This window comes from Electrophorus electricus, chromosome 20 (assembly GCF_041902795.1).
Source record: "Electrophorus electricus isolate QZ-2024a chromosome 20, ASM4190279v1, whole genome shotgun sequence".
Classification (NCBI taxonomy): domain Eukaryota; kingdom Metazoa; phylum Chordata; class Actinopteri; order Gymnotiformes; family Gymnotidae; genus Electrophorus; species Electrophorus electricus.
The window spans coordinates 2,700,001-2,725,942 of NC_137516.1; the positions used below are offsets into that span (position 1 = coordinate 2,700,001).

The 25,942-nt window shown below is 44.0% G+C and overlaps 3 protein-coding genes across 3 annotated transcripts in view; all 3 read left to right on the top strand.

Annotated features, from left to right (window-relative positions):
- npy8br (neuropeptide Y receptor Y8b) overlaps positions 1 to 2,717 on the top strand; it is a 14,821-nt gene extending 12,104 nt beyond the window's left edge. Inside the window, exon 2 of the mRNA XM_027027243.3 lies at positions 1 to 2,717. This exon is cut by the window's left edge and continues 477 nt beyond it. Coding sequence (XP_026883044.2) covers positions 1 to 770 — 770 coding nt within the window. The 3' untranslated portion in view covers positions 771 to 2,717.
- An 11,575-nt stretch (positions 2,718 to 14,292) lies between these two features.
- On the top strand, positions 14,293 to 19,295 carry kctd9a (potassium channel tetramerization domain containing 9a). The gene is made up of 12 exons (XM_027027251.3): positions 14,293 to 14,496; positions 14,873 to 14,994; positions 15,230 to 15,273; positions 15,410 to 15,506; positions 16,959 to 17,017; positions 17,149 to 17,277; positions 17,616 to 17,683; positions 17,770 to 17,865; positions 17,992 to 18,141; positions 18,225 to 18,330; positions 18,614 to 18,747; positions 18,895 to 19,295. Exons 1-12 carry the CDS (start codon positions 14,449 to 14,451, stop codon positions 19,009 to 19,011), a joined length of 1,170 nt encoding a protein of 389 aa, XP_026883052.2. The 5' UTR covers positions 14,293 to 14,448; the 3' UTR covers positions 19,012 to 19,295.
- Positions 19,296 to 23,414: 4,119 nt separating this feature from the next.
- Positions 23,415 to 25,423, top strand: ankrd39 (ankyrin repeat domain 39). Its single transcript, XM_027027250.3, has 5 exons — positions 23,415 to 23,660; positions 23,867 to 24,037; positions 24,117 to 24,220; positions 24,363 to 24,566; positions 25,078 to 25,423. The coding sequence occupies exons 2-5, from the start codon at positions 23,944 to 23,946 to the stop codon at positions 25,222 to 25,224; spliced, it is 549 nt and encodes a 182-aa protein (XP_026883051.2). The 5' UTR covers positions 23,415 to 23,660; positions 23,867 to 23,943; the 3' UTR covers positions 25,225 to 25,423.
- The last annotated feature ends 519 nt before the right edge of the window (positions 25,424 to 25,942 follow it).

Genomic DNA, 25,942 nt, shown 5'->3' on the forward strand with positions numbered 1-25,942 from the left:
TGTCCATCTTCACCATGGTCCTCATCGCCCTGGAGAGGCACCAGCTCATCATCCACCCCACGGGCTGGAAGCCGGCCGTGGGCCACTCCTACCTGGCCGTGGGCGTTACCTGGGCAGTGGCGTGCGTCATCTCTGTGCCGTTCTTCTCCTTCAGCGTCCTCAAGGACCTGAATGAGTACCTGCCCTTCAACTCCTCCCACGTGGTGTGCATGGAGAGCTGGCCGGTGATTGGCTACCGGCAGGCGTACACCACGTCGCTGCTGGTGTTCCAGTACTGCCTGCCCCTGTTTCTCATCACCGCCTGCTACTTCCGGATCTTTCTGCGCCTCAGCCACCGCAGGGACATGATCGAGAGGACGCGCGACGCCCAGCAACGGAAGGCCCGGCATGCCCACCGGGTCAACGTCATGCTGGCCACCATCGTGGCTGTCTTCGCCGTCTGCTGGCTGCCACTGACCATCTTCAACGCCATCTTCGACTGGCACCACGAGGCCCTTCCGCTGTGCCATGACGTCGTCTTCTCGGCATGCCACCTCACCGCCATGGTGTCCACGTTCATCAACCCCGTCATCTACGGCTTCCTCAACAGCAACTTCCAGAAGGAGCTGAAGGCCCTACTATACCAGTGCCGCTGCTGGGGGGCACCGGAGAGCTACGAGAGTTTCCCCCTGTCCACCGTAAGCACAGACACGACCAAGTTCTCTGTCCTCAGCAATGGCTCCGTCAACGTCAGCGTCTTGCAGCAGCAACAGGACAAAGAGTGTTTATAAGCAAATCTGCGACAAGCGTTCCCCTGGTTAGTTTACGACCTTCATGTAAGCTGATTTGACGATTCAAAGCGGTTCCAGGTCCATTGAACGTCATCCTACTCTGAAGCAGCACTCATCATGGCCCGCGCATAGTCATCGGATTACTGCATTTCTATTGGCCGGTTTGGGAATTGACAGGCCTGTCATTGGTGGAAACCAGTGGAAGAAGAACAGCAGCTTGTGGTGAGGAAGGAAAACACTTGTTCACAGAAAGCCTCCTCATGGTGTCCGACCTCCCTGTAAAGAAGATGGAGGAGTTTTCCTTTATCAGAAGACCAAGCTCCCACGTGGGCAGGAGAGGCTGGAGGTCTTCACATCCTTGCGAGCTGTCTCACGCTGTCGCGCTGACCAGACGTGGAGATGGACTGGTATATTGAGCTAGCAGCATACATAGCCTAAAGATGACCTTCATAAATTAATCTGTGTAAATACTGGACCATGCCTACAGTGGTATTTTAGAATATTTTGATATTCTGTGCTAATAATAGGCAGATTATGTCCTGTTGCTGTAGTAATATTTAGAAGCCAAAAGTAGTAAGATTTCTGTCATGGTTTTGTCCGTAATGAGAGACCACATAGATCCTAACAGACTTGCAGTATTTGGGAGGACAAACACATAAACTTCATAACAAGAAAACAGGATATGACAACGTCACTCCATAGTTTAAAAATAGGATTGCAATATGTAACCAGTAAACACTTGCTTCAAAAGTGGACCAACCAGTAATGTCTAATGTAAAAACATAATGTATACAACAGAGACGTAATTGTTATAGCTCAGTGTGACTCTAGAGAGCTGCACGACAAAGATCTCAGTTGTAGCACGCTCTTTGTCTCGGTCACCTGGGAACCTTTAAGCACTTTTAGGGAGCTAAAATAAAGCTAGATTTTACACAGATTGTTCAGCTTCTTTTTCAAAGGCAGTAGAAATACCCAAACGCTCGTGTACCGTGCTAGAGTCCTGTGTCGTGATGCATATTATTTCAGACTGTGACGAATGGCTTTGAAGTACAGTGAGCTCTTTAAGTCAGAATCCGCTACCAAGGACTGATTAGATTTCAGAAAGGATTAAAACCGAACAGAAATGTTTAATCAGCTGAGTTTACACGATTTAAAACTGAAACTTCCTTTTCTGTTTGATAAAACTGTGTATGAAGTTAAAATATACCCGCATGTGCGCGTTCGTGTCGGCGCATGAGCGCTTATAGCCTCGTGTCAGCTGTTAACACAACGCAAGCTAGTAAGACAACAAACACACAGCAAACATACACACAAACACAGTAAACATGTTCGGAAGACTGACCACAGAGTCCATGTTTATCATGTCTTTTGCACGTTGATGTATCATAGACATTCTAAGAATCCCATGAACTTAGTGAGGTTTTATACAGGCCAGATGAGAGTACCAGATTTATAGCCATAGATGCATAGATAAAGAGGTACAATGCGCAAACATAGTTATGTGTATTTAAGGATGATGTCAGCAAAGTTCTGTCTTTTATGGGCCTTTGCTGATTGGTGTTAGACATCAGAATATAATTAGCACTTTGTAAAATGCGAATATGTAATGATCTCATTTCAGTTGGTTTCATCTTTGCACACCTCTGGTAAAATTCAGATTTCTGCATGCTGAATCAACACATCTTAGTAGCACATTTCAACGTGATATTGGGTGTGACAGTGAATTGATGAAACATCTTTTCAGGTTGCCTATTGACTGCAACTGATTTTCAAAATCATTTTGTCAGATAAGACTGTTAGGAAGGAATGACTGTGCAGTCTCATTGTTTAAACTATTAAACGTTCCTGGTGTTGTGCAAAACGACAAATTCTACAGTGATGTGTTTTGTGTTGATGGTTTTGATTTTGGAATGTGTATAGTGAACATTAAAATGATTTAACCTTTGACTGATTTTTCCCCCTGTACACTGGCTACACCTTGGTGGGGAACCGTGGTGCGTCCAGAGTTCTCCAGCTGCAGGTTTAAATGGTCCATCATTTCTAAACTACTTCAGAATAACCGAGTAAGCACAAACACTATCAAAGCATTAAAAAGAACTCCAAAAAAGCACATTTCCTGTGTGAGGAAACATAATCCCAGACCTCTACAATCCGGAGAATCCCTGGGTTCACTGGGATGTTACAAAAACAAGCCATAACACACATTCACATACGCACAAGCGGTCTTGAGACCATCACACTCACACAGACTCTGTGCTTGTTGAATTTGACAGAGTGCCTCCAGCGCAGACTGTTTGTCCTGTCCAGAATCACAAAAATACAAAATGGCTTTGGGATGTTCAGAGTAGTTCTCAAGATAGTGCTGAAGTATTGTAGAGTAGTGTTGGGGTTATGGATAGATAGGGCTATAGTGAATTAAGGGTTAGGGTTAGAGTTAGGATAAAAGTTAAAGTTAGGGTTAATGTTAGGGCTAGGGTTAGGATCAGAGTTAATGTTAGGATTAGGGTTAGGGTTAAAGTTAGAGTTAATGTTAGGGCTAGTGCTAGGGCTAGGATTAGAGTTAATGTTAGGATTAGGGTTAGTCTTAAAGTTAGAGTTAATGTTAGAGCTAGGGTTAGGATTAGAGTTAATGTTAGGATTAGGGTTAAAATTAGGGTTAATGTTAGGGCTAGAGTTAGGATCAGGGTTAATGTTAGGATTAGGGTTAGGATAACAGTTAATGTTAGGATTAGGGTTAGGGTTAAATTTAGAGTTAATGTTGGGGCTATGGTTAGGATTAGAGTTAATGTTAGGATTAGGGTTAAAGTTAGGGTAAATGTTAGGGCTAGGGCTAGGATTAGAGTTAATGTTAGGATTAGGGTTAAAGTTAGGGTTAATGTTAGGGCTAGGGTTAGGATTAGAGTTAATGTCAGGATTAGGGTTAGGATTAGAGTTAATGTTAGGATTAGGGCTAAAGTTAGGGTTAATGTTAGGATTGGAGTTAGGGTTAGATCAGGGAGGCACCCTGTACAGTACACACGCTGTCCTGTTAAAAAAAGGTAGGCTTCAGTTTCTGAGAGTGGTTTGTTCACTTCATATCAATATAAGGGGCATATGAAGGCATCCTGTGGTTCTTGAATGTGACAGTGAAATGCAGGTATCAAAAAGCCACAGGACATGTTAGCCAGAGCTGCTTCACTCTCCTCAGAGCATCTGAACAAAGCAATGCTTCATGGGCTCAGATGGGCCAAAGTGGGGACCAGCAGCAAACATTCTCTCTGTCCTGTGGTGGCGAGAGCATACTCCTAGTGCTCATCCATTCATTTGCATATTTCCCATCAGCCTTGGGGGATGGGGTGGAGACATTATTTGATGATGCCCCTGTGTCTCCGAGCTTGTACCATGCGGGGTGGCCAGTTTGTTTGGGATGCAACCTCTCTCCAGCAGGGTCTGCAGTTTGGGAGTGCGTGAAGCTTGTATTTCAATCAAACTATTAAAGGGGTAGTGTTCCAAAGTCTCATGTCCACAAAGCCTGTTTATAGAGTTTCAGACTGGGATGTTCTCATTAAAATACAGTCTCTTATTAAATACAGGAAAATTACATTTCAACATTAGGTTTCCCCTCTCAAAAGATCACCAATACCACACAAACTCAGATTCCTTCATGGTAGTAGCAGTGAACAGGGGAAACAGCCGTGGCCTTCATTCTGGAGGTGTGGAATAATTAAAGTGGAGAATGATGGAGTGTGTGTGTGTGTGTGTGTGAGAGAGAGAGCGAGCCAGGAGGAAAGAGTGGGGTGAGATGACACACAGCCTGCTGCGTTTATCCTGATTTGTGAGGCCCTGCTGTGATTCAGATCTGCTCTACACTCGCAGGAGCTGTAGATGTCCGCCACATCAGTCACCAATCTCCAACCTGGCACAGAGCAAAATGAATAACACCTCTTCCACACACACACACACACACACACACACACACACACACACACACACACATGTATGCTCTGGCACCAGTCAGGCAAGGGTGGGCCAGCCTCCAGTTGAAGTGAAAGTTCACTTGTAATGAGTGTGAAAACGATCTCTGCAAACCTCTGCTAAAGCTCACAGCAGTAAACTGACTGACTCTGAGATAACACACACACACACACACACACACACACACACACGTCATATCGGCCCTCCTCTCTCCTTAGCTGCAGCTTCTCAACTCTTCTTTCCTTTTTCATCCCTTTGCTTTTGACTTCCCTTTGGGAATTTAGGTGTCTACGTTATTCATACTTGTCAAATTCCCTTTCTGTTACAGTCATATATTGACTCACACAGACAGCAGAATTCAATGATATGAACTGCTCGGCGTGTTATGATAGTGGGGAACAGGACGCGTAGGAATCAGGCGTTATTTACGACCTTTGAAGCACTTTCCTAACACTGATGTCTCTTGGACATCATAGCAACACTGTGCTTCCTTCAGAAACAGAGTGAGGGGTCGTTGGCTAGAAGTAGACTTTCCACTGAATTGTTGTGCGCACGTCTAGGCCTGTGAATTCAGGTCGCACTTCTGCTTGATTCACTGCATTTCTGACTGACTGCACGTAGAATGGGTCCGTCTGCACAGAGGCCGGGTCCGTCTTTGGCATGCTGTGTCCTTGTTTCATTCTGTCTGCAAGACTTTGTAAGCATGCACTAAGGAAAACCTTGTGTAATTTTCTAGAGTTGCAAATGTTGTATATTGTTACTGCATTGTATATGCACTATTTTGCATGTTATGTGTTACAACAGTATTTAATTAAATCTTCTTCCATCAGATACAATGACCTTCTGCATGGCAATAAAAGAATCAATCAATCAATTGGCTATACCTTCTTGCTTGATTGATCGGTTAACTGATTGATTGACTCTGTTGTCTAGGTCATAAAATGTCTGCCCTTTTTTACGGTGACCTTCGCTTTGTCTGGTTTCCCAAGACCCCTCTCGCACAAACATCTTTGGAAGAAGCAACAGCAAATCTAAATCTTCAATAGCTAAGATGATCCTATTGACTTCAGGTCTTTTGGCAAATCACGCATGTTTTCATTAGTACGAGATGACACCTACTAGCCAGCATTGTCTTCTCGTCCTCCACACATACATTAAAGAACCACAGTGTCTAAATCTTACAGTGAACGCAGCTATGGGCACACATAGAGCATCCGTGTCACTCTACTCACAAGAAAACATTTCCCTGCTATGATCATTTAGTGTATTTGGATCATATTCATGCATTCAAGGTGATGAATCAGTTCAACACCCAAACAAGTTGTCTCACTTTTTTTTGCCAGTCAAAACAAAAAAGCAGGCACTCGCATAGTAAGTCTTCACATGTTGTAGCCTACATACCCGTTAAAAGTTTCAATGGCTTTGATAGAATGACCTTTCCTTTATGGCCATTAGTAGTCAGTTCCAGCTTCTCGCTGTGAGAAATGATGAAAAATGGTGAGAAATGGTGAGTACTTAAAAGCCAAATCTCTGAATATTACTTCCTTTTCTTCTTTGACGTAAGACGCTTAATCATCTGACTCTGCAGCGAGATCACAGACCTGTGGCTGTTTTGCCTTTAAGTCCCATGATGAGATGCATTAAGGGTCTCTTCACACGGAGGCACAGGTCTACTTGTCTAAGAGCTACATTCGGTGTATCTTCCAGTCATTTTCCAGTCGTCTTCCATTGCTTTAGAGTTTATGGAGATGGGTTCAGCATTCCTGGCTATAAGACTGATGTAAGGCTGTGGTCCTACAAATTTACTCTCATAGAAAGTCTGATTTTCTCTCTTATAGGTGCTGGTTCTGATGTGACACTGAACATGCAGTTATTTCACAGTGTTGTCTGAGAACACGGCCAGATAGACCCCTGACCCCAACACTTTTAGGTCAAATCCTGTGCTCAATACAATTCAGGAACATGAAGTGTTAACAGACTCACTGAATAATACATATCAGGGCCGCAAGACACTTGGATACTTAATTCTGTTTCTTGGATGTACTGTATAGGGATTTAAACCACAAATGATAGATTATTTAAATTCTTTTGTTGTAACTGCCATGATGACAGTTCACGTGATTGCAAAAGATCCTAAAAAACTATTAAGGAGATATTTCATGTGCAAACTTCAGCAGCAAAAAGCCCATAATGAGGCTTTGTTACCGAACTCTTGTGTTTGTTTGAAGCAGCATGAAATATTCATAAGCCCACCCTGCACGGGGAGACATTTTATGCTGTCACTTACATAGGAAATTGGCCAGTTGAGAGCAGTAACACTACGAAAATGAGATGGGCTTGGCTTCATTTGAAAACCAGGCCTTCAAACCAGGACAAATATACATAATGTTGAGTAATGAGAGGATTCGTCTCAAGTCCGTAAGTGCAACTTGATTAACAAAGCACACTTCCTGTCTGAAAAGCATGAAATCTCGCAATCCCATCATCTTTTAAAGTTATGTTATAGAGGTAGTCTAAATGTGGAATTCCATATTTTGAAACTTTGTCACTCGAATACTCCCTGCTCGTACATGATTTGTCACGAAAAGCTCATTCTATGTTTATCTCAGCAAGAGCAAACTCCCACATACACCAGCCATCTCAACTTTGCAAATGCCAACCAACATAAGATCTCAATTTGTTTGACTAAGATGGTCAGCATTTTATCATAATAACATACTCAACAATGAAAAAAAAAATTTACAAAAAAGACAATAACCAGTTTCTTGGCTTTTCGGTTTGCAAGAAAGTTATGTTGGCCTTTCTATTTACTCTCCTCTGCTGAGGCAGATTGTAAAGTTATTCTCTGAGGGGATGTCTCAGAAGAGGCTTGCCCTATGGATGTCGCTCTCTGCCCAGAATGTTAATCCAGGCTGTACAGATGCCAGGAAGGTGGAGCTGGCATCTGTACAGCAGTTCCTGTTGCTTTCATGTGCCACACTTCAAAACATACGCCATCATGCACTCATTATCTTTTTATAGAACGTTTCATAGTACTTCAGATGAGTAGATGAGTTTCCTCCCCTGTAGCAAAGGCTTAAGAAGACTAACTAGAGTGAGCATTGAAAACACAGGTCATTAAAAAACTGGGTGTCAGGCAGTCAGATGGTTCCCAATTTAAGACCCAAGACTGATTGGATATTCCTGGTTGCCAATTGAAGACCAAAGACAGATTGGATATTCCTGGTTGCCAATTTAAGATCCAAGACTGATTGGATATTCCTGGACCTAGCCCCTACTGTCCCTTATATGGCATTTAACCCCTACTGCCCCATGTAGGGCATTTAACCCCTACTGCCCCATGTAGGGCATTTAACCCCTACTGCCCCAGGGTGGTGCAGTAGACACTTTCCTCCCCAAACTGTTATGCAGCTAAATGACAAATCACCACTGTAAAATGGATGACCAAAGTACTAACACTCTAAAATAAACATTTAAACACACACCAAAGATCAGAGATCAAGTGGGTATGGCATCTACAAAATCATTCGGTATAAATGCTATTCTCCACGTCCTTCAAACATCCTGGCAAATTAGTACAATTAGCTGAAACAGGCAGGATGGCCCATGCTCTAGAGTTTTGAGTTTACTCTCGATGAGACTCCTGCTGCGTTATCTGACACAGATTTATATTGCACAAATGGAGGGCCCTGGTTTATATGTCAGGTAGGACACATTAATATTTCATCCTAAATATATTTGAAAATGGTGATGGTTTGTGACCTTGCTGGCTGTGTTTCACAATGCAGCGCAACCCCTGATGAATGGCTGCAGCCCCACAGCACATGTGATAGCACACATCACCCAGCTTTATGGACACATGCAATAGCACACATCACCCAGCTTTATGGGTACGTGTGACAGCTCACATTGATTTGTGACAGCTGTTCACATTCACTGAGGGCTGATTTTTAATTCATCTGTTGCGCAGGAGAGAACATGACAACTCACAACACAGGACATTACATACCAAACATTTTGGTCTCTTCCATCGACATGTCCAGTGTTCTGGACAGTAATTCTCAATGCACGCGATTGGGTCAAGCTGGAGTTCCATAAACACCGGAAAAGTTCATTCAGCCAACTGCAGGTGTTAAGTCAGCAGTGTAGGTGTTAACAGTGCAGAATTTCCCCAAAGGTTGTGAGAAGATGAGAAAAACACAGCAAGGTTAAGCACAAACACATGCAGTGACTCGTCGCTCGTACGTGAAGTGACCCCTGGACTGTTTAGCTACTGCCCAGGTCGAGTGGCCATCATAGCTGCTGAGTTCTTGTGCTTTTTCCTCTGGCAGAAGGGAGATGTTTGGGTTGACTCTAGTTCCCCCTGATTTTCTGTGCCACTGGCAGTACGGTACCTGGGTGAATATTCATCATCACGCTCCCTCTTAGCCACCAGCACTTCATGTCCCAGCTTACTGGATAAACAGGACCTGATGTCAAGACCTCTGGCATGGGAGATGAGACCTCAATAAGACCCAGACAAGAAATACATTTTGGATAATGAGAGAATAATGGCTGATATGCCTTATCATCTGTTCCTTACATTGCTGTAAACCTTTATGACTATAGTACATTTTTTAATAGTATAGTAAAATATCGCTTTATAGTTTTAGGGATAATAGGCCTAAACCTCTTCTTTACCCCAATCAACTTCTGTTTTATATTCCTAGTAATAACTGCTTGCATATGATTACCAGGTAAATGGGCACTGACTATATTTGCTGTACATACATTTCTGTGAGCGGTGCTGATTCATTAAAATCACATTATATTTCTCCCATTTTTTTCAAGTGAGACATTTGTTCAACGTAACACTGAATAATGTATGAATTTGCAATAAAGTCGTGATGTAGTGTTTTTCAAGGTCTTGTGCATTTTTAATACATCGTGAACAAGTGCTTCACTTTGGGGGCTACCTAAGAGGGATCTCAGCTCTTTTCCCTCGGTAGACACCGTTTCCTTGCTCCCCTCTTATTAAATTTCATTATTATTGCATTTATTATTTATCCATCTCATTTTATTTGAAAGAGTTCCTTTTTTAAGGCACAGGTGTGGCCGCTTTTGCCTGTACTCCGCGCTCCGGCTGAATTGGGTTTTGCGCGGCAGCGGTATCCTTATCCGGATCAAAACGCCGCCCGTTCCCCTCCACACGAGGCATCACGGAGGCCTGTTCATCAGCAGTTGCCCAGTAACGACCTAAACAAGGCCCCGACTCGAAATGGTTAGATAACGCTCTTCGCTTGTCTAATCCTCCATGTTTATGCAACGAGCAGGGAAAAGTGAATATAAGAGCGATCGAGTCTGTTCCCCAAACAGCAGATGACGCCCTAAGTACGCCTGTGTGGTCTTCACGCCAAAAGCCATTTCTCCTTGTCTAAAGCACTGAGACACGTTACCTGTGGTTTGATGTCTGAAAGATCCTGGGAGCGAAATGTTGTAGCTTCATGTTTGTTGGTGATTAACATACGTTAGTATTCTCTAAGATTTAAACTTCTAGAAGCATACACTAAAACTATCCAAACGACACCCGAATCTACGCACCACTAAGCCAGTTGTGTAACCTATACAGAATGTGCATGTATTAAATCCGCAAAATACACCATTTGGGAAAAGAATGAAGTGAAGCTACATTCATGGCATTTCTAGAAACCAAGAGAACACTCAATGCAGGCCTCTCTCTTACGATTTGGAATGCTTTGTCTTTGACACAGACATCCCCAAAAAAACCTTATTGATTTTTTAAATTAACTAATATATGACATATCAATAAATACTGCTTTGTATAAGTTTGCAGGTTCTGTGAGTCCACATCAGGCTAGTCAAACACCTGTGTTCAGCTACCTACTGACCCTGGTCAAACACCTGTGTTCAGCTACCTACTGACCCTGGTCAAACACCTGTGTTCAGCTACCTACTGACTCTGGTCAAACACCTGTGTTCAGCTACCTACTGACCCTGGTCAAACACCTGTGTTCAGCTACCTACTGACCCTGGTCAAACACCTGTGTTCAGCTACCTACTGACCCTGGTCAAACACCTGTGTTCAGCTACCTACTGACTCTGGTCAAACACCTGTGTTCAGCTACCTACTGACCCTGGTCAAACACCTGTGTTCAGCTACCTACTGACCCTGGTCAAACACCTGTGTTCAGCTACCTACTGACCCTGGTCAAACACCTGTGTTCAGCTACCTACTGACCCTGGTCAAACACCTGTGTTCAGCTACCTACTGACTCTGGTCAAACACCTGTGTTCAGCTACCTACTGACCCTGGTCAAACACCTGTGTTCAGCTACCTACTGACTCTGGTCAAACACCTGTGTTCAGCTACCTACTGACCCTGGTCATAACCCAGGAGGCATGGTGGTTGCATAAACTCTCTTCCAGTCTCACCATCTCTCTCTCTCTGACTGATTGACTGGCTGTATTTGTGTGATTTTTTTATCTAATAAGTGCAAACTGAATAGGCTCCATCCACCCGGGCTAGGGACCTAAGGATTTTATATTTCGGTCCTCCCGCTTTCTTTCACTCTCTGAACCAGCCTCACACAGACTCATTAAAAATAGAACAAACTCCATTTTTGAGGGCTGTGTCTTGACTCATAGAACAAGTTGTTTTGCTATTTCTTCTGCCTATATATCCTGTCACAGTGTTTCATCTGAAAAACTCTCTCTCAAAAGCTTTAAATAATAAACCTGAATAATGGTTTTCTCACTAAAGAACAATGTAGGACAGAATTAAAGGCACTTGTTGTGAAGTTGATCATAATACAAGATTTAAGAAGATTTTAAAAAATTATTAGGTGTTGGCATTCTTATTAAGAAAAAAAGCTCTAGGTTTCATTAATTGAGAATAAAATGCTCTCATTTTAATCTTTCTGTTTTGAGCATTAGATTTAGCTTAAATGCATAAATGTTATGTCTTTCTAGTGAGACAGAAAGTATTGTGTTTGCATAAAAGTATAAAGATGTGTAAGAAGGCACTGCAGACCTGTTGGCAGGGCTCCTCACAGTCATGGGTAAACATTTCTAAAGAATATAAAATCCTTTGTCTCATCTTTGGTTTTTTAAGGTCTGAAGTGCCTTTTTTACGTGCCTTCATTCTGGCAGTTTTGATTATTGGGCTTCAGTTCTGACAGGCACACGTTTATATCATTTCCAAAATCACCCCTAAATAGTTTTCACCCTTCTCCTCGTAAGCTTGAAGTCCGTAACACTGTTGCCATGGTATGCCTTTCCACTTTGGCAGATAGTGTATCATTTTTTGGTATGTGTATGTTTTTTTTATCTAAATGTTTAGATAAGGCAAGAAGCCGGATTTATAGAAGTGGATTTATACGACTGAGCCAGGGCCATTTCAATGTTTGTCTGAGAGGATGACTGCAGTTATGGGGAAGGGTCTGTCATGGTGCCAGGAATTCACGCCTTCTCTGGTCTCATAATGGTTTTAGACTGTTTTGAAGAGCATTATTGTGGCAAACGATGGCTGAAGATCCATTCCTATTTTGAGAAATACAATAAGATGAAATAAAAATCAGTCCTGAACAGTGTCATGATTTATTCTTTAGCTTTGAATAGAAGCATGCAATAAAGTATTATTTATCTAATATCCTTAATGTAATATGCAGTGATGAATTCATTATTTGTAGGTTTTCTTTAAGTTTACACTAAATGCATACTATAACAAGGTGAAATCAGCACGGATGAGTCCTACTGTGTAACATTACTCTCTTAAGGGCAGTCGAAAAGCACATAACACGCAAATGAGTGCTTTCTCCCTGACTCTGGGTCCAGCGCAAAGTGCACACCATGTGTCTGTGGCCTGCCTTATCTAATTTATTCTTCAAGGAGATAATACTCAGTCCACATTACCCAAACATAGAGACATGGACAATGGGAAAGTTTCCCACATCTGGTGGCCGAATTGTCAACAGCGGACGCTGAGAGACAATTATCGGCTCTGTGTGTTTGCAGAATATGTGAGCAGTTAGAGACATACACTGACATTCTGGAAATCAACATTTTTTCCCTTACCAAAGATAAGATTGTGGTCTTCATGTAAGACTCACCCAGCTGTAAACAGGATATTGTCTCTCCCAGCTTGATTGTTTAAAGTCTTTCATTAATATTCCTATAGCTGTTCTGTTACTGTTTACCCCCCCCCCCACCCCCACGCCCACCCACCTCTCGCCAAGGTATATAAGTGCAAACTTGTTTGACATTTAATTAGTTTATTAGTTTTGGCTTATATGGGGCATGTTATAAATGGCCAAATGGGTGTGTAACTGCATCTAGAAGTAGGGCACAGTAAAGTAGTGTGACTTCATAAGACATTGATGTGATAAGGATGATGATGATAAATATGTATACAAGATATACTCAATACTATGGGCAAGATAATATCAGAGTTTATGGTATATGTAGAAATTAATATGCTTAATACTCTGTGCCTATGTATAGTGGTAGGCTAGTAGATCTTCTTACCCTATTACAATTTTCCGGTGTTTCTGTGTTCACTATCGAATACCAAAACCTGTTTTTATTACTTTTACACTGGGAGGCCTGTATGCAGCAGTCTAATGTGCTAAAACTAAATAAACAACAGTTGTTTGTTTTTATTTATCCAAAATTACTGATAGTGTTAATTTAATTTCTTATTGCAAACGTCTTATCACCCATCACTAGCTGGGTTAATTTGCCTATTTGTTAAAATGTCTGATAGCTTTTATAGACTAATCAGCCCAAGTATTTAGAGATAAGAAATATTGCACTCACGAGAACCCTAGCTTAATTGTAAACTTCAAAATGATTTATTGAGCGTTTAAAATAGTAGCCTATGCACGTACAGATTGCATTACTTGATTATAAACTAAGGTATACCTTGCCTTAAGGCCCAATATCACCGATGGGAGGTTTATTTCAGACCGACAGTTCAAGGTAAGCCTTGACGACGTGTTTTCGCCATCCGCCATCTAGTGGACGGAAAAAAAAGTATTTTTATTTCAACAGACTTGACTGACTTAAGTAACAATTTACTTTACTTAAGTAACAATTTTTTGAAAGTTTTTTTTAAATGTTTAAATAAATAACTTTTTCATTAAAGATGTTATCATACGAAAATGTATACATGTGATACGTTGCGTTTTGTGAACACAACCTATAATTATTGATTAATGATATAAACTCCGATTTAACCACCCAATGTTAACGTGACATATAGATAACATAATCTTTTTTTTTTTTCTTTTTTTGTCTATTACTTCTAAAGTGAATGGGTCCCAGCCCGTACAGCAGGTTAGACAAGAACAACTCACCGGGCAAATTCCTTCTGAGTGAAATTAAACCACAATTGTATTTGATTGGTTTATACCACAGGCATGTTTGTGTAACACTGCGTGCGATTGGTCTAGTGTTTAGGAAGGTAACGTTCCGCTCACTCTGATTGGACAGTCCCTCCGCAGTCATGCGATTGGTCTAGTGTTTAGGAAGGTAATGTTCCGCTCACTCTGATTGAACAGTCCCTCCGCAGTCATGATCACTTGTAAACTGGCTAAGTGTTTAGGGGGAGTTTTGTTGTGTCTTATCGTGATGACTTTGATGTGGAGAGCTCACAGATACTAAACTGTTGTTATTATTATTTCACAAACGCCACACTGCATATAGCTCATTGTAGCTTAGACAAAGAATGCGAAGGGTGACGCTTTTTATCAATGGGTCCTGCATAAATGGCAAGGTGAGTTCACTCTTGGCTCGGTCTGTCCCGCAGACGTAGCCGGCCAGCTAACCCAGTTAGCTAACCCAGTTAGCCCAGCACGACCAGCGGGAGGTCTGCCTGTGGTTATAGAGGGCTAAAAGGTAACCTGACCGTGTTGTGTTACCGTGTTAGGGTGAACGGTGCTGTCAGGTTAACGTTGCGGCGATACAATCTGATGATGAGGCCTGTAGCGTGTAATGTAGGGTAGCTAACGTTAGCTGACTAGTGCCCGACGTTCAGCATTCTGTACGTCGGGCTCGGTGTCCAGTCGCAATGGCCAGTTCACGGCCGACTGTCTCTCTGCTTGCCTCCTTCACGGTCGTTTGGCTAACAGAGAAACCCTTCCTTGCCGCAGGTTGTAGCAGTGTATGGGACTCTGTCGGATCTCTTATCCGTCGCCAGCAATAAACTGGGAATTAGGGCTGCAAATCTGTACAATGGGAAGGGTGGGATGATTGACGACATAGCCCTGATCAGGTAAGGCTGCACTGCCGCAAGGTTCCCTGGACGAAATGATGGTGCAATATTGGACGCTAATAAATAAAAATAAAAACACTTTAATTTTGATGATTGTTTGACCTCTCGTGAGTTTCTTTCAAAAGGATCAGGTTGAACGGCAGCATTAATCTCTGTGTAGTTTAGAACTGTGGCTTCAACAGAAATGGTAGTTTGTTAGCAGTGAGCAATGGTAATTTTCCTCTCTGTTTTACAGGGATGATGATGTGTTGTATGTGTCTGAGGGACATGCCTTTCTTGGTAAATTTACCTCGTGATTAACCTTCAGATTCCTTTAAATTGGCTAATTGATGCCATGATGTCAGCATTGTCCTTGGAAAACCTTATATGGAACAAAGCATACATTCTAATGTAACTGTGTGTGTGTGTGTTTCAGATCCTCAGACTGAGGGCAAGGCTGAGGATGACCTCTCTGGCTCCCACACTGATTGGCTGACTCTGAATATTGGTGGGAGGCTCTTCACAACCACGCGGTATGTAGTGGTTTTGGTGGTGGGTTGATGTCTGTATAAACCCAATGGCTTACAGAATACTATTTTACTGTGGGTTTTTTTTTATCCTTTTAAAAATGTATTTATTAGTGACATTATTTAGTAAGTTCCATTTTTGACTGTTTATTTACAAGTTTAGGTTTGCTGTGTAAATGATCATCACTCCTCCTGAGATACAGAAAGAGAATTCTGTCCAACTCAGGAATGTCCTGTAATCCGCAAAGACTCCTCTCAGGGCCGTCCCACAGTGCTGTTTTTGTGTTGTGCTGAAGTAGTCTGATCAAAGACCAAAAGATCAAACTCGGGGAAAGGCTCAGTGTGGGGTTTTTTTTGGTCTCTCCTGGTGGCCTTCTCCAGTAGAAGTCTTGGATCTTTTCAACACGTGCCGATTAGTTGAACATGTCTGCCGCCTTATTGTAGTGTTGTTTTTCTCCTCCTTTATATTTCACAAGGCCTCTAGTACCCGTTAGCCTCCTCCTCGATTTCTCAGTCATTTGTCATGGTTTCATCTAGGGGTTTAAGTTAGGCTTATATTTATTGCTCATAAACAGAGTACCACCAGTCGATTAGCGTAATATTGAATAACGCTTGAAAATGATAAGTATACATTTAGTTGATTTAGTAGACTCCGAGAAGCTCCGGTAGGCTCCGTCGCCTCAGAACTGATGTTTGCACCAAACTGCCTCTGTGCAGTAGGCACCGTTCTAGCGTCGGAATAAAAATGTGTTTATCACATCGGTACGAAAGCGATGAATGCTGGGAAGCTCCGTCATGCCACGTGGGTTAACATGCAAGGTTGGCGTGTTACGCGAAGTGCAGCCAGCCACAGTTCATTGCGTCCCTCTGTTTTCGCGCATTGTGTGTGCATTGTGTGCGCATTATGGGTAATGAAGGGTCCGGTGCCGTTTTGCGTTCCTAAAACCCGCTGTACAGGATGATGTGGTAGTTAGCAGACGTGGGGACGCTGCTTAAATGCAGAATGCTGCGTCGAGTAGAAGCGAAATGTTTGGCCCAAGTTTGCTTTGGAGTGTTTTTTCCTAATTTTCCAGGCATGTTTATAGATGTTTCCGTGTGATTGTGAGTTCAGTGGAAGTTGTTTCTTTATGGATATGCCAATTGTTCTGACATGAACTGCAGTCTTTTCCATTTGGCTCATCGGGTTGCCAGATTGTACACAGATTGGCACAGACTCCTATCCAGAGTGGCGTGCATTTTTATCATTTTAACTGTTTGTGTGTGTGTGTGTGCTCCTTGGGAATCAAACACACGACTTCAGTGTTTCTAGCCATTCCAGAGCTGACTGTTCTCTGGAGTTCCAGGAGTCATCCAGAAATGACTATGTAGACTGCATTCAAGCTTCAGTAAAACGCTGCCCCATCTAGTCCTTTATTGGAGTTTGTGTTGCAATGGTTATCCGTTGCTATGTTGTTCTAGGAGTACCCTCGTGAGCAAGGAGCCCGACAGCATGCTGGCCCACATGTTCGGAGAGAAGGGTAAGGTTCTCGACCCCTGGATACGTCCACTACAGCTTTGTGCGTTCGTCTTTGTCGTCCGCTTGAGGTCCCACACGTTTCTCCCCCACCACTTCCTCCGCTCTTCCTCCTCCTCCTCTACCTCATCGTAGACGTTTGGGGTAACAAGCGAGACCAGAGAGGCGCCTACCTCATCGACCGCAGTCCTGAGTACTTCGAGCCCATTCTCAACTACCTTCGGCACGGGCAGCTCATTGTCAATGAAGGAGTCAACTTGCTGGGTGGGTGTGGCCCGCACCCTCGCTTCATCCCGACTGTAGTTCTAACAGGACAGTTCTTTAAGTGGAAAAGAAAGCAGAAGCTTTTGTCCTCGTCGCTTGTTCAGCTTGTGACGAACGTAATGGCGTCACCTGTCGTCCTGCCGCTGTCCTTGAGCTAGCGAAGGCCGTCTGTCTGGCTAAAAATTACTAACTTTATTTAAAGCAGATCTAGGTTAAAAAGGCAGACTGTTGATGGCGGGTCATAGTAGGTCAGTGTAGATAGCCTCTGTCATTTTCTTTAACACGGCATAATATCAATACCCCGAGTGCCACTGAGCCAGTGTTCTATTGCCCTTCAGGGGTGCTAGAAGAGGCACGATTCTTCGGAATCGAGCAACTTGCAGAGCAGCTGGAAGTGGCCATTAAGGTAAAGTCCTTCAGCGTGGCCAGCATCCCTGTGTAGGCTGCTCTCAGTGGGCTTGTGCTCGGGTAACGGCTTTATTTCCCCCACAGAACTCTCATCCTCCCGAGGATCACTCCCCCATTTCCCGAAAAGAATTTGTGCGGTTCTTGCTTGCCACGCCCACCAAGTCAGAGCTGCGCTGTCAGGTATGCACGCTTGTAACAGTTTTGGATGCTCTTTTAATCTCTGACCAGACGTGTCCCGACAGCTTGTTTTGTTGTTGTTGTTGTTGTTGTTGTTCCATTCTCGCTTTGTCTGACACGTGTGCCCAGGGTCTGAATTTCAGCGGCGCTGACCTGTCCCGCCTGGACCTGCGCTACATCAACTTCAAGATGGCGAACCTCAGCCGCTGCAACCTCACCTACGCAAACCTGTGCTGCTCGAACCTGGAAAGATCTGACCTCTCCGGGGCCAACCTGGACGTGCGTGCCACTCTCCCTCACCCCGCACACCCCGCCCTCAGGACGCCACGGCCCTAACGGCTGGTGCTGCTGTCTCGTTGCAGGGCGCCAACCTCCAGGGTGTGAAGATGCTGTGCACCAACGCTGAGGGTGCCTCGCTGAAAGGCTGCAACTTCGAGGACCCCTCAGGACTCAAGGCTAACCTGGAGGGTGCGCGGCTGTTTTTTTGCAGATTTGCTGATTCGGGGATTCCAAGTGACCTTTTGGGTTCCTTCAAAAAAAAACCTTCCTGAGGTGTTAGATGTTGGATTGAGTTTTATCATTATTCTTATTTTAGTTCTTCCATATTTGTGTAAAGCACCTTTAATTGCCATTGTGCATGAAAGTGCTATAAAATGAACTTGCCTGTGAGGGTTTTTGTGTGTGTGTGTGTGTGTGTGTGTGTAAGTGGTGGTGTAATTGTTAACCGTTTGTGTGTGCATGCGTGTTGTAGGTGCCAATCTGAAGGGAGTGGATATGGAAGGCAGCCAAATGACTGGCATAAATCTGCGCGTGGCTACGCTCAAGAATGCCAAGCTGAAGAACTGCAACCTTCGCGGGGCCACGCTAGCGGGCACCGATCTCGAGGTGAGCAGGCTGGAGGCAGGTGGCGCCAGGCACTTATTTAACGCATGACCTCGGCAGCGGGACGCCGCGGGAGCTCGGGAGCCACAAACAGGTTTTGGGGAAAACTGAGGTTTCATTTTTATAATCTGTGTGTCTTTCTCTTGTTAGAACTGTGACCTATCAGGCTGTGATTTACAGGAAGCTAACCTGCGTGGCTCGAATGTGAAGGGGGCCATCTTTGAAGAAATGCTCACGCCTCTGCACATGTCCCAGAGCGTGAGATAACCAACCACAAGGCTCCATGCCCTAGTGTCTGTAGCAGCCAGCCTATCGCAGCGTGCTGTTATGAATGTTCCATGACACGCCCCTTTGGAACCGTATGCAATACTGGCACTTTGCCTAGCCCCGCCCACTCAGCTTTACTCTTTTGCACTTCGGCACATCCAGGGTCTTTGATTGGCTGACGCCTCTAGTAGTATTCCTAATAGAAAACTGTGCATCTTTTCCGTTTGTCATGCCAAAACATAGTTTTATGCATATATATGCATATATATATATATATATATATATATATATATATATATATATATATATATATATTTCTGTGTGTTTTGTTTTTGTTTTTTTTCATGTGTGTGTTGGATTTAGTCCACGGGAGCTTTCTGCATTAAGTCTAAGCTTGGACTAATATATGAAGTCAGCCCTGGTTCTCTGCTGAAAACTGTATTTATGCTGGACCGAGTCTTAACGTGTATCAGTGAAACAGTGTCTCACTGTTGGACGTTTGTCATTTTTAGCGAATGTATGCCATTTTTCCCCATCCGTTATTGAAGTCTAAAGACAAAAACAACCAAATATCTACTGCATTTTAGTTGGAGGAAGAACATGAAGGCTGTGTGTGTGTGTGTGTGTGTGTGTGTGTGTGTGTGTGTGTGTCCGAGCTCTCTGGAGAGTGAGGAGGTCCTGATGTAGAGTTGAAGCATGCTGTTATCTATACCTAAACTATGTATCTCATGGACTTATTGTGATCCATGTGACACACGGGGGGACAAAGTATGATAGAAGATTGTATAACTTCGTATTTCAAGGTCGGGCATAAAAATGAATATGCAATATAAACTGTCATTGTTGGCGCCCTGTCCTGGTGCTGTTTCACATTTTGGTTTAGCAGTGTCATTTTTTGTTGTTTGCCGGTTTGTGTCAAACCAGGGCCATGCAGTTGTCAGCTGTGTGTGTGTGTGTGTGTGTGTGTGTGTGTGTGTGTGTGTGTGTGTGTGTGTGTGTGTGTGTGTGTGTGTGTGTGTGTGTGTGTGTGTGTGTGTGTGTGTGTGTGTGTGTGTGTGTGTGTGTCATTTAGGTTATTTACCAAATTTCTGTAGCGTGTTGGTTACACATGCTGCGACTCGCCTGTAAGTTCATATGTAGAATTTGCCAATCCTTGGCAAGTTTTTAGTCATCATTGGTATAACTGTGACTCTCATCCCTCAGTATTTGTTTTTTTAATTGCCGTTTTATTTCCGCTGTTAGTTGTAGCGTTACGATGTTCTTCATACCAAAAAGCTTTGAATGTGTTGCTCACTTCACATATATCTGTCCCCTGTGTGTCATCAAGTCGGATTTCTTGTGCTGGTTTTATTTCATTGTTGATGGCTGGATTTGAGTGACTGCAAACCGACTGCGGCGATGAGGTGGCCCACGTGACCGCCTCGCACTCCAGCTTGTTGTTCACTTTACAGGCGCTAAAGCGCGTTCGTCCAGCATTGCGTAAATCATTTTGTCTCCCCACCCAGCCATATGTCACGTGTACCGTTAATATCAGCTGACTTGGTTTATTGCTGCATGGTCAAAACTTGACCATTTCTGTCAGAATCGATTTCTGATGATGGCTTAAAGCTAATGGGATACAATATGCTGTTATTTGTCTTATCTGTGTAATCGTAGGTACTCCTGTTCAATGAAGGCAATCAAGAAACAGACTTGAGCACTTTAAGTGTGTGAGTCTCTGTGTGTAGCGGCCCCGTGAGAAACGGTGCTATTTATTTGCGTATGTAATCAGGCTGTATTTATCTAAGGTGGAGGAGAGGATGGACTCTCTTCTCACCTCACTATCTTGCACTCTATAAATGGACTGTTACAAGCAGACTCTGTCCTCCCGTGTCTTTACTCATGTGTCTTTTTGTCCTGTGTCTCTTTACTCGTACCTTTTTTTGTGAACAGAAGTTAGTCACGCGGTCTTAGAAATAACTACGTGACTCAGATTTTGCTTTTGTTAAAGAACCTGCGGTCTGCAGCCGTGGCAGGCCGGCGGACCTTTGGGGTGAGCTTGTGGGGGTCTGGAGACGTGTCCTCCCATGCTTGCTGAACCGCGCAAATCCACAGCTCCGCCTCCTGATCCCTTCTCCTGTACCGCACTGTGAAGCTTCGCACAGCAGCTCCGTAGGATCAAGCCTCTGACTGCGCTGGCAATCTGCGAACTGTCTGCTTTGGCTCTGAATAGCTCTTGCGGTTTGCTGGGGCGTTTTGGGCTGTCCCGTGGTATGGCGTCGGAGAGTGTGCTATCCTCACTGGACCAGCCCCATTGCACAGCCACATCGCTCGGCTGTCGGTGTTGGTGTTAAGACTGGTGTTCTGCAGGTAGTATTTAATGAAGCTGCCGGCCCAGCGCCGGACACGCCCCTGGTTCTCAAACGGCACGCTGGCGCGTGTCTCTTGCTTAGTTTGCCCCGATCTGTGAAGAGAGGAAGGCACTGAAGACATGCTGTATGAGAGAATCTGTATTCTGGCAGGTCCTTGAATGAAAAAGCCCTCATTTCTTATAACAAAATTAGTCTGACAAGTTTCAGAATAAAGTTGTTTTGTTTTCTAGCCATTGCAGAGCTGTAATCAAATCCGCAAACGCCGCTGCTCCAGATGCTCCAGTCTGCTGGAAGAAGGCCGACTCGTATGCCTCTGTTCTCTGGGTTCTCTGATGGGTGATTACACTATTAACTTGGAGCATTAACTTGTGCCTCTGTGCCTGTGTAGAAACCCCACTAAAAGCTGTCCTTTGCAGCTGAGCAGTTCATCATTTACAACATTAACTAAGTCTTGACTGTGTTTATAATCAAGTTAATTATATTTTAATTGACTTTTTAAATTGATCCTAATATTTGATGAGTAGTCTAATTCTTTATTGCATTTTATGGCTCTTAAAAAGAAATTTTATTTTTTGCCAATTTTAACACACGATAACCGCAAAACCACAATTTTCCAATGGAGAACCAGTAAGAGGGAATGTTGGGTTTTTATTTGTTGTTGTTTAGATGGTTATTAAATCCCATCCCAACTTTTAAAATCAGAAGTACAAAATCATCAACCCAGAGTGCAAGAAATGGCCATTTTCATCCCTTAATCCACAAAAAGTGGTTCTTACCAAGTTTGAACATTTACCGTTTATGATTAATCTGTTTAATGCTTAGAAAGGCGTGTCTGAGAGGAGTCTGCACGGACCCCCTCTTATTCTGATCTTAGCTCCCTGCAGTGAGGGGCTGGAGAAAGGTGTGTGTGTGTGTGTGTTGGAAACATAAAGGGAGAGAAACCAGACGGCTATAAGAACACTGCAGCTGGGAACAGTGAAGAAAAGATCATCTCTCACTGGTCACTCGAGAAAGGTAAGTGAAATACCTCGGCTATAAGAGCTCAACTATAGTACAATCTTATAGTTTATTTACCATCCAACTTTAGATGGATAAATCTGATCTCGGAGCTTAAAGGCACTAATAGTGGGAGGTTTTCAATCAGAATTGCATAAGCGCAACCACACGTTTTTTGATCTTGATGTGCATGTGCAAATACGAATCGACTTGGAACGCAAACCTGCAGCCACGCTGGCCCTTTGCTGTTAAGGTTCCGTCCCCGTTTTCTGTGCACAAAAGCAGTTGTCCTTGTGTACTTTTCTTTGGACGGAGGTAAAGCCCTCTCGTGGGTGATGGTGTGTGTTGCAGTGCCGAAGGTGCAGTGGCAGCACTGGCCCTATGGTCTTAAGTCCTGGAGGCAATCGTGCTGCAGAGAGCCTGACTCGTACGCTGCAGGAGGCAAGACCTGTTATATTGTGCATCTTTCATACAATCTTGTGTTGCACTTTTATGCAGAAATATTGTCAAACTCCAAAATAGTTGCAATACTGTATAGTTGCAATATTGTCAAATCATATTATGTTTCCTTTGAATGTTTGGGTGTTGGTTCTCCTTCGACTGTTGGAGATATACCCAGGATGTGTGCACGTGCCTATATGTGTGATTATGTGGGCGATTCCCCTCTTAATAACCTGTTAAGACTGAAAGAACTGATAGTGGGTGTTGAATCACTTTCTTTTTCAAATATAAAAATATTATAAAATAAGTAATCAGTGAGAATCAGCCTTACAGTGTAGAAATTGTGCAAATGTATTTTCTGTCTACTTGACAGGCAGTGAAATGAATGCCTTTGACTTAGACTCAATAAACTGCTGTCTTTAGTCCATCTGACGTGTGGGTTTTTTGATTACCAAATCGCACATCTACCTTCCCCGGCAATGTAGCAAACACTCTTTTAAAAGACCTATCAAATTAAAAAGCGCGATTTTACGTACACCTTTAAAATGTGTGCCTGTCATTTAAAAAACCAAAAGATCAAGACTTTTATTTTGAAATGCCTTATTTCGCGTTATGTGCGCGACACGGTCATGTCTGTGGGTTTGTTTACGGTTTGTAGCGTTAGCTAGAGCTGCGGGTCGAAAGAGTTTGAGTATTTCCTCTGTAACAACATAATCATCTGCGGTGGAAATATAACTACTGCTACAGCATACGAGGGTTTTAGACATCGGCTTGCTAGCTAACGTTAGCTAATTTAGGTTCACATGTGCTAACAAGGTTGGGTATCTGACTGTGGTCCCTGTCACTTAACGGCAAACTCAGGTAACAAAAGACTAGAAAAGGCAACTAGAACGAAAACACTTTATTAGAATAAACTCTCCTGTGGTATGAGGATTACAAAAGACCAGTGAGCCCTCAGATGAGGTTATGTGTAGTACACCCATCCGTTACACTGCATTTTATTTACTTTAAGCACGAAAGCTACATCTTACGCTTACATTTCTCGTGATTTCTTTCTTTTGGTACAGAGCCGTCGCACGACACGGCTCTCCTCTCTTAAATAAGTGTAGCTCTAGCTTTTCCTCCCCCCCGCGGCTCCGCACGCATGGACCCCCACGGCGTGCACCGCTCCTGCGGGGGGCGCTGCTTCTCGGCCCCCGGCGCCCGCCAGACCCTCGCCGAGATGGACTTCGGGAGAGGTGACGGCTGCCTCCCGCTGCCCGACACCTCCAAGGCCTCCTGGCGGGTCCGCGGCGCTAACACGCCCCTTCTTTGCAGGTCTGTGGTCGGCAGCTCTGGACGGAGACCTGGAGAGGATCGGGTTGGTTTTGAAAAAAGGGACCGATCCGGACATCAGGGACCAGACCGGCTACACTGCGCTGGTCAGCGGTAACCCTGATATAGTCCCTTCTGCCTCCCTCTAAATGATATGAACAGTCGCCAAAGACAAAACCTTTAGCCTTTGAACACCATTTGGACCCCAACATCAAAACCCATAAGTGTTTTTTTTTTGTCTCTTTGCAGCACTACGCAAGTCGCGCAGGCCACCTGCCGGTGTGTGAGCTGCTCCTGGCCCACGGCGCCTGCACCAACTCCCGGACCCACGGCGGGGCGACGCCGCTGCACAGGGCAGCATACTGCGGCCGTCTCGCCGTGGCCCGGCTGCTGTTGGACCATGGAGCCGATCCCAGCCTCGCCGACGACGATGGCTCAACACCGCTGCATAAGGTTAAAACAGACCGGATGTGTCACTAAAATGCATGTGGAGACCACCAACCGTTTCACACCTTCTGCAGTGCTTCATGTTATTTTTAAAACGCGTCTCCGTATTTCTGTATTCCAAAGTCATGGCGAAAAGCAGGAAAACCTGACACAGTGGTGGCGATCCCTTCATCAGTCTTGTCACTGACTTCTGCTTGTGGCTTGACTTGACATGACGAATTAGAAAAGACTGAGTGGCAGAGCGGAAATCACTTCCCACTGTTTGCTTCAATGTAAACATACCATTAGGTCCACGCCCCCCCCCCCTTTTAAGGCCTTAATGTTTTACACATATATTGTATGACACAGTGGCTCTGTTACCTGAGTGAGGAGAAAATCTGAGGTGGTATATGGGAAAGTGTTTTGTTGTTTTCTGAAATTTGTTGAATTGAGACTGAGAGTGTGTGTGTGTGTGTGCGTACACGTGTGTGTGTGTGTGTGCGTGTGTGTGTGCATGTGCCTGCCTGTTCCTGCGCAGGCTGCTGAGCAGAGCCATCTGGAAGTATGTGAGTTGATCGTGAGCAGCTGCCCTGCCTTGAGAGCCCAGAAGGATAAAAGACTGCGCTTACCTGTAGATCTCTGCCCAGACCACAGTGCTCTGCTGGAGTTACTGAAACCTGCCTAGTGACCTGCTCTGCTCTGCCAAAAAGAGAGAGATTGTATCAGCATGTCTCTGACAGACTCGCCTCAGCAACCAAGACTTGTTGCTTCAACATCCGGCTGGAAACCATTTTAGTATCTCCACATCTCCTCCTCTCCACAGCCCTTTCCTATCTACTGATGTACATACATTTACTGGGAAATAAAAATGAGAGTTAATGTGAGTTAATATCTTCAGCTGACTGTCTATGTAAGTGAAACAGGCCAGTACTGTTCTTGGACCCCCCCCCCCCCCCCCACCACCACCACACACACACACACACACACACACACACACACTCTGCATGTTTTACATATCTCCTTTATCCAAAACCTGCTCGCACTCAGAAGCAGAGTGGTTGAACTGGAGCTGTCAGAATCCTGTACAATGCAGGTTTCCATGAGCAGCGTTAGGACACACACAATCTGTGAACTCGTTGTCATATTTGGAAGCTGCCAGTAGATGGCACCACTGACCATCCTTTGCTGCTCCAGACATCGGCATGGAATTCATATTGATTTATTTTCGCTACCAACCAATTAGTTATTTATAAACTGAATAAATTGTGCCAGAAATCTATATAGCAAGACCCGTATAATCAATTATGGTACTATAAGCAAATCTGTGGTCGTCAGGAATCTAACATTTAATCTAAATTTCCAGACGAGTTCAGAGAAGCTGCCTCCTAAGACTTCTCAGCAGT

Coding starts and splice junctions, on each gene's coding strand:
- kctd9a (XM_027027251.3), top strand. CDS start 14,449: ATGCGAAGGGTGACGCTTTTTATCAATGGGTCCTGCATAAATGGCAAG. Junction 14,995..15,229: donor GACGACATAGCCCTGATCAG/GTAAGGCTGCAC, acceptor TCTGTTTTACAG/GGATGATGATGTGTTGTATG. Junction 17,278..17,615: donor TGAAGGAGTCAACTTGCTGG/GTGGGTGTGGCC, acceptor ATTGCCCTTCAG/GGGTGCTAGAAGAGGCACGA.
- ankrd39 (XM_027027250.3), top strand. CDS start 23,944: ATGGACCCCCACGGCGTGCACCGCTCCTGCGGGGGGCGCTGCTTCTCG. Junction 24,038..24,116: donor CGAGATGGACTTCGGGAGAG/GTGACGGCTGCC, acceptor CCTTCTTTGCAG/GTCTGTGGTCGGCAGCTCTG. Junction 24,567..25,077: donor GCTCAACACCGCTGCATAAG/GTTAAAACAGAC, acceptor GTTCCTGCGCAG/GCTGCTGAGCAGAGCCATCT.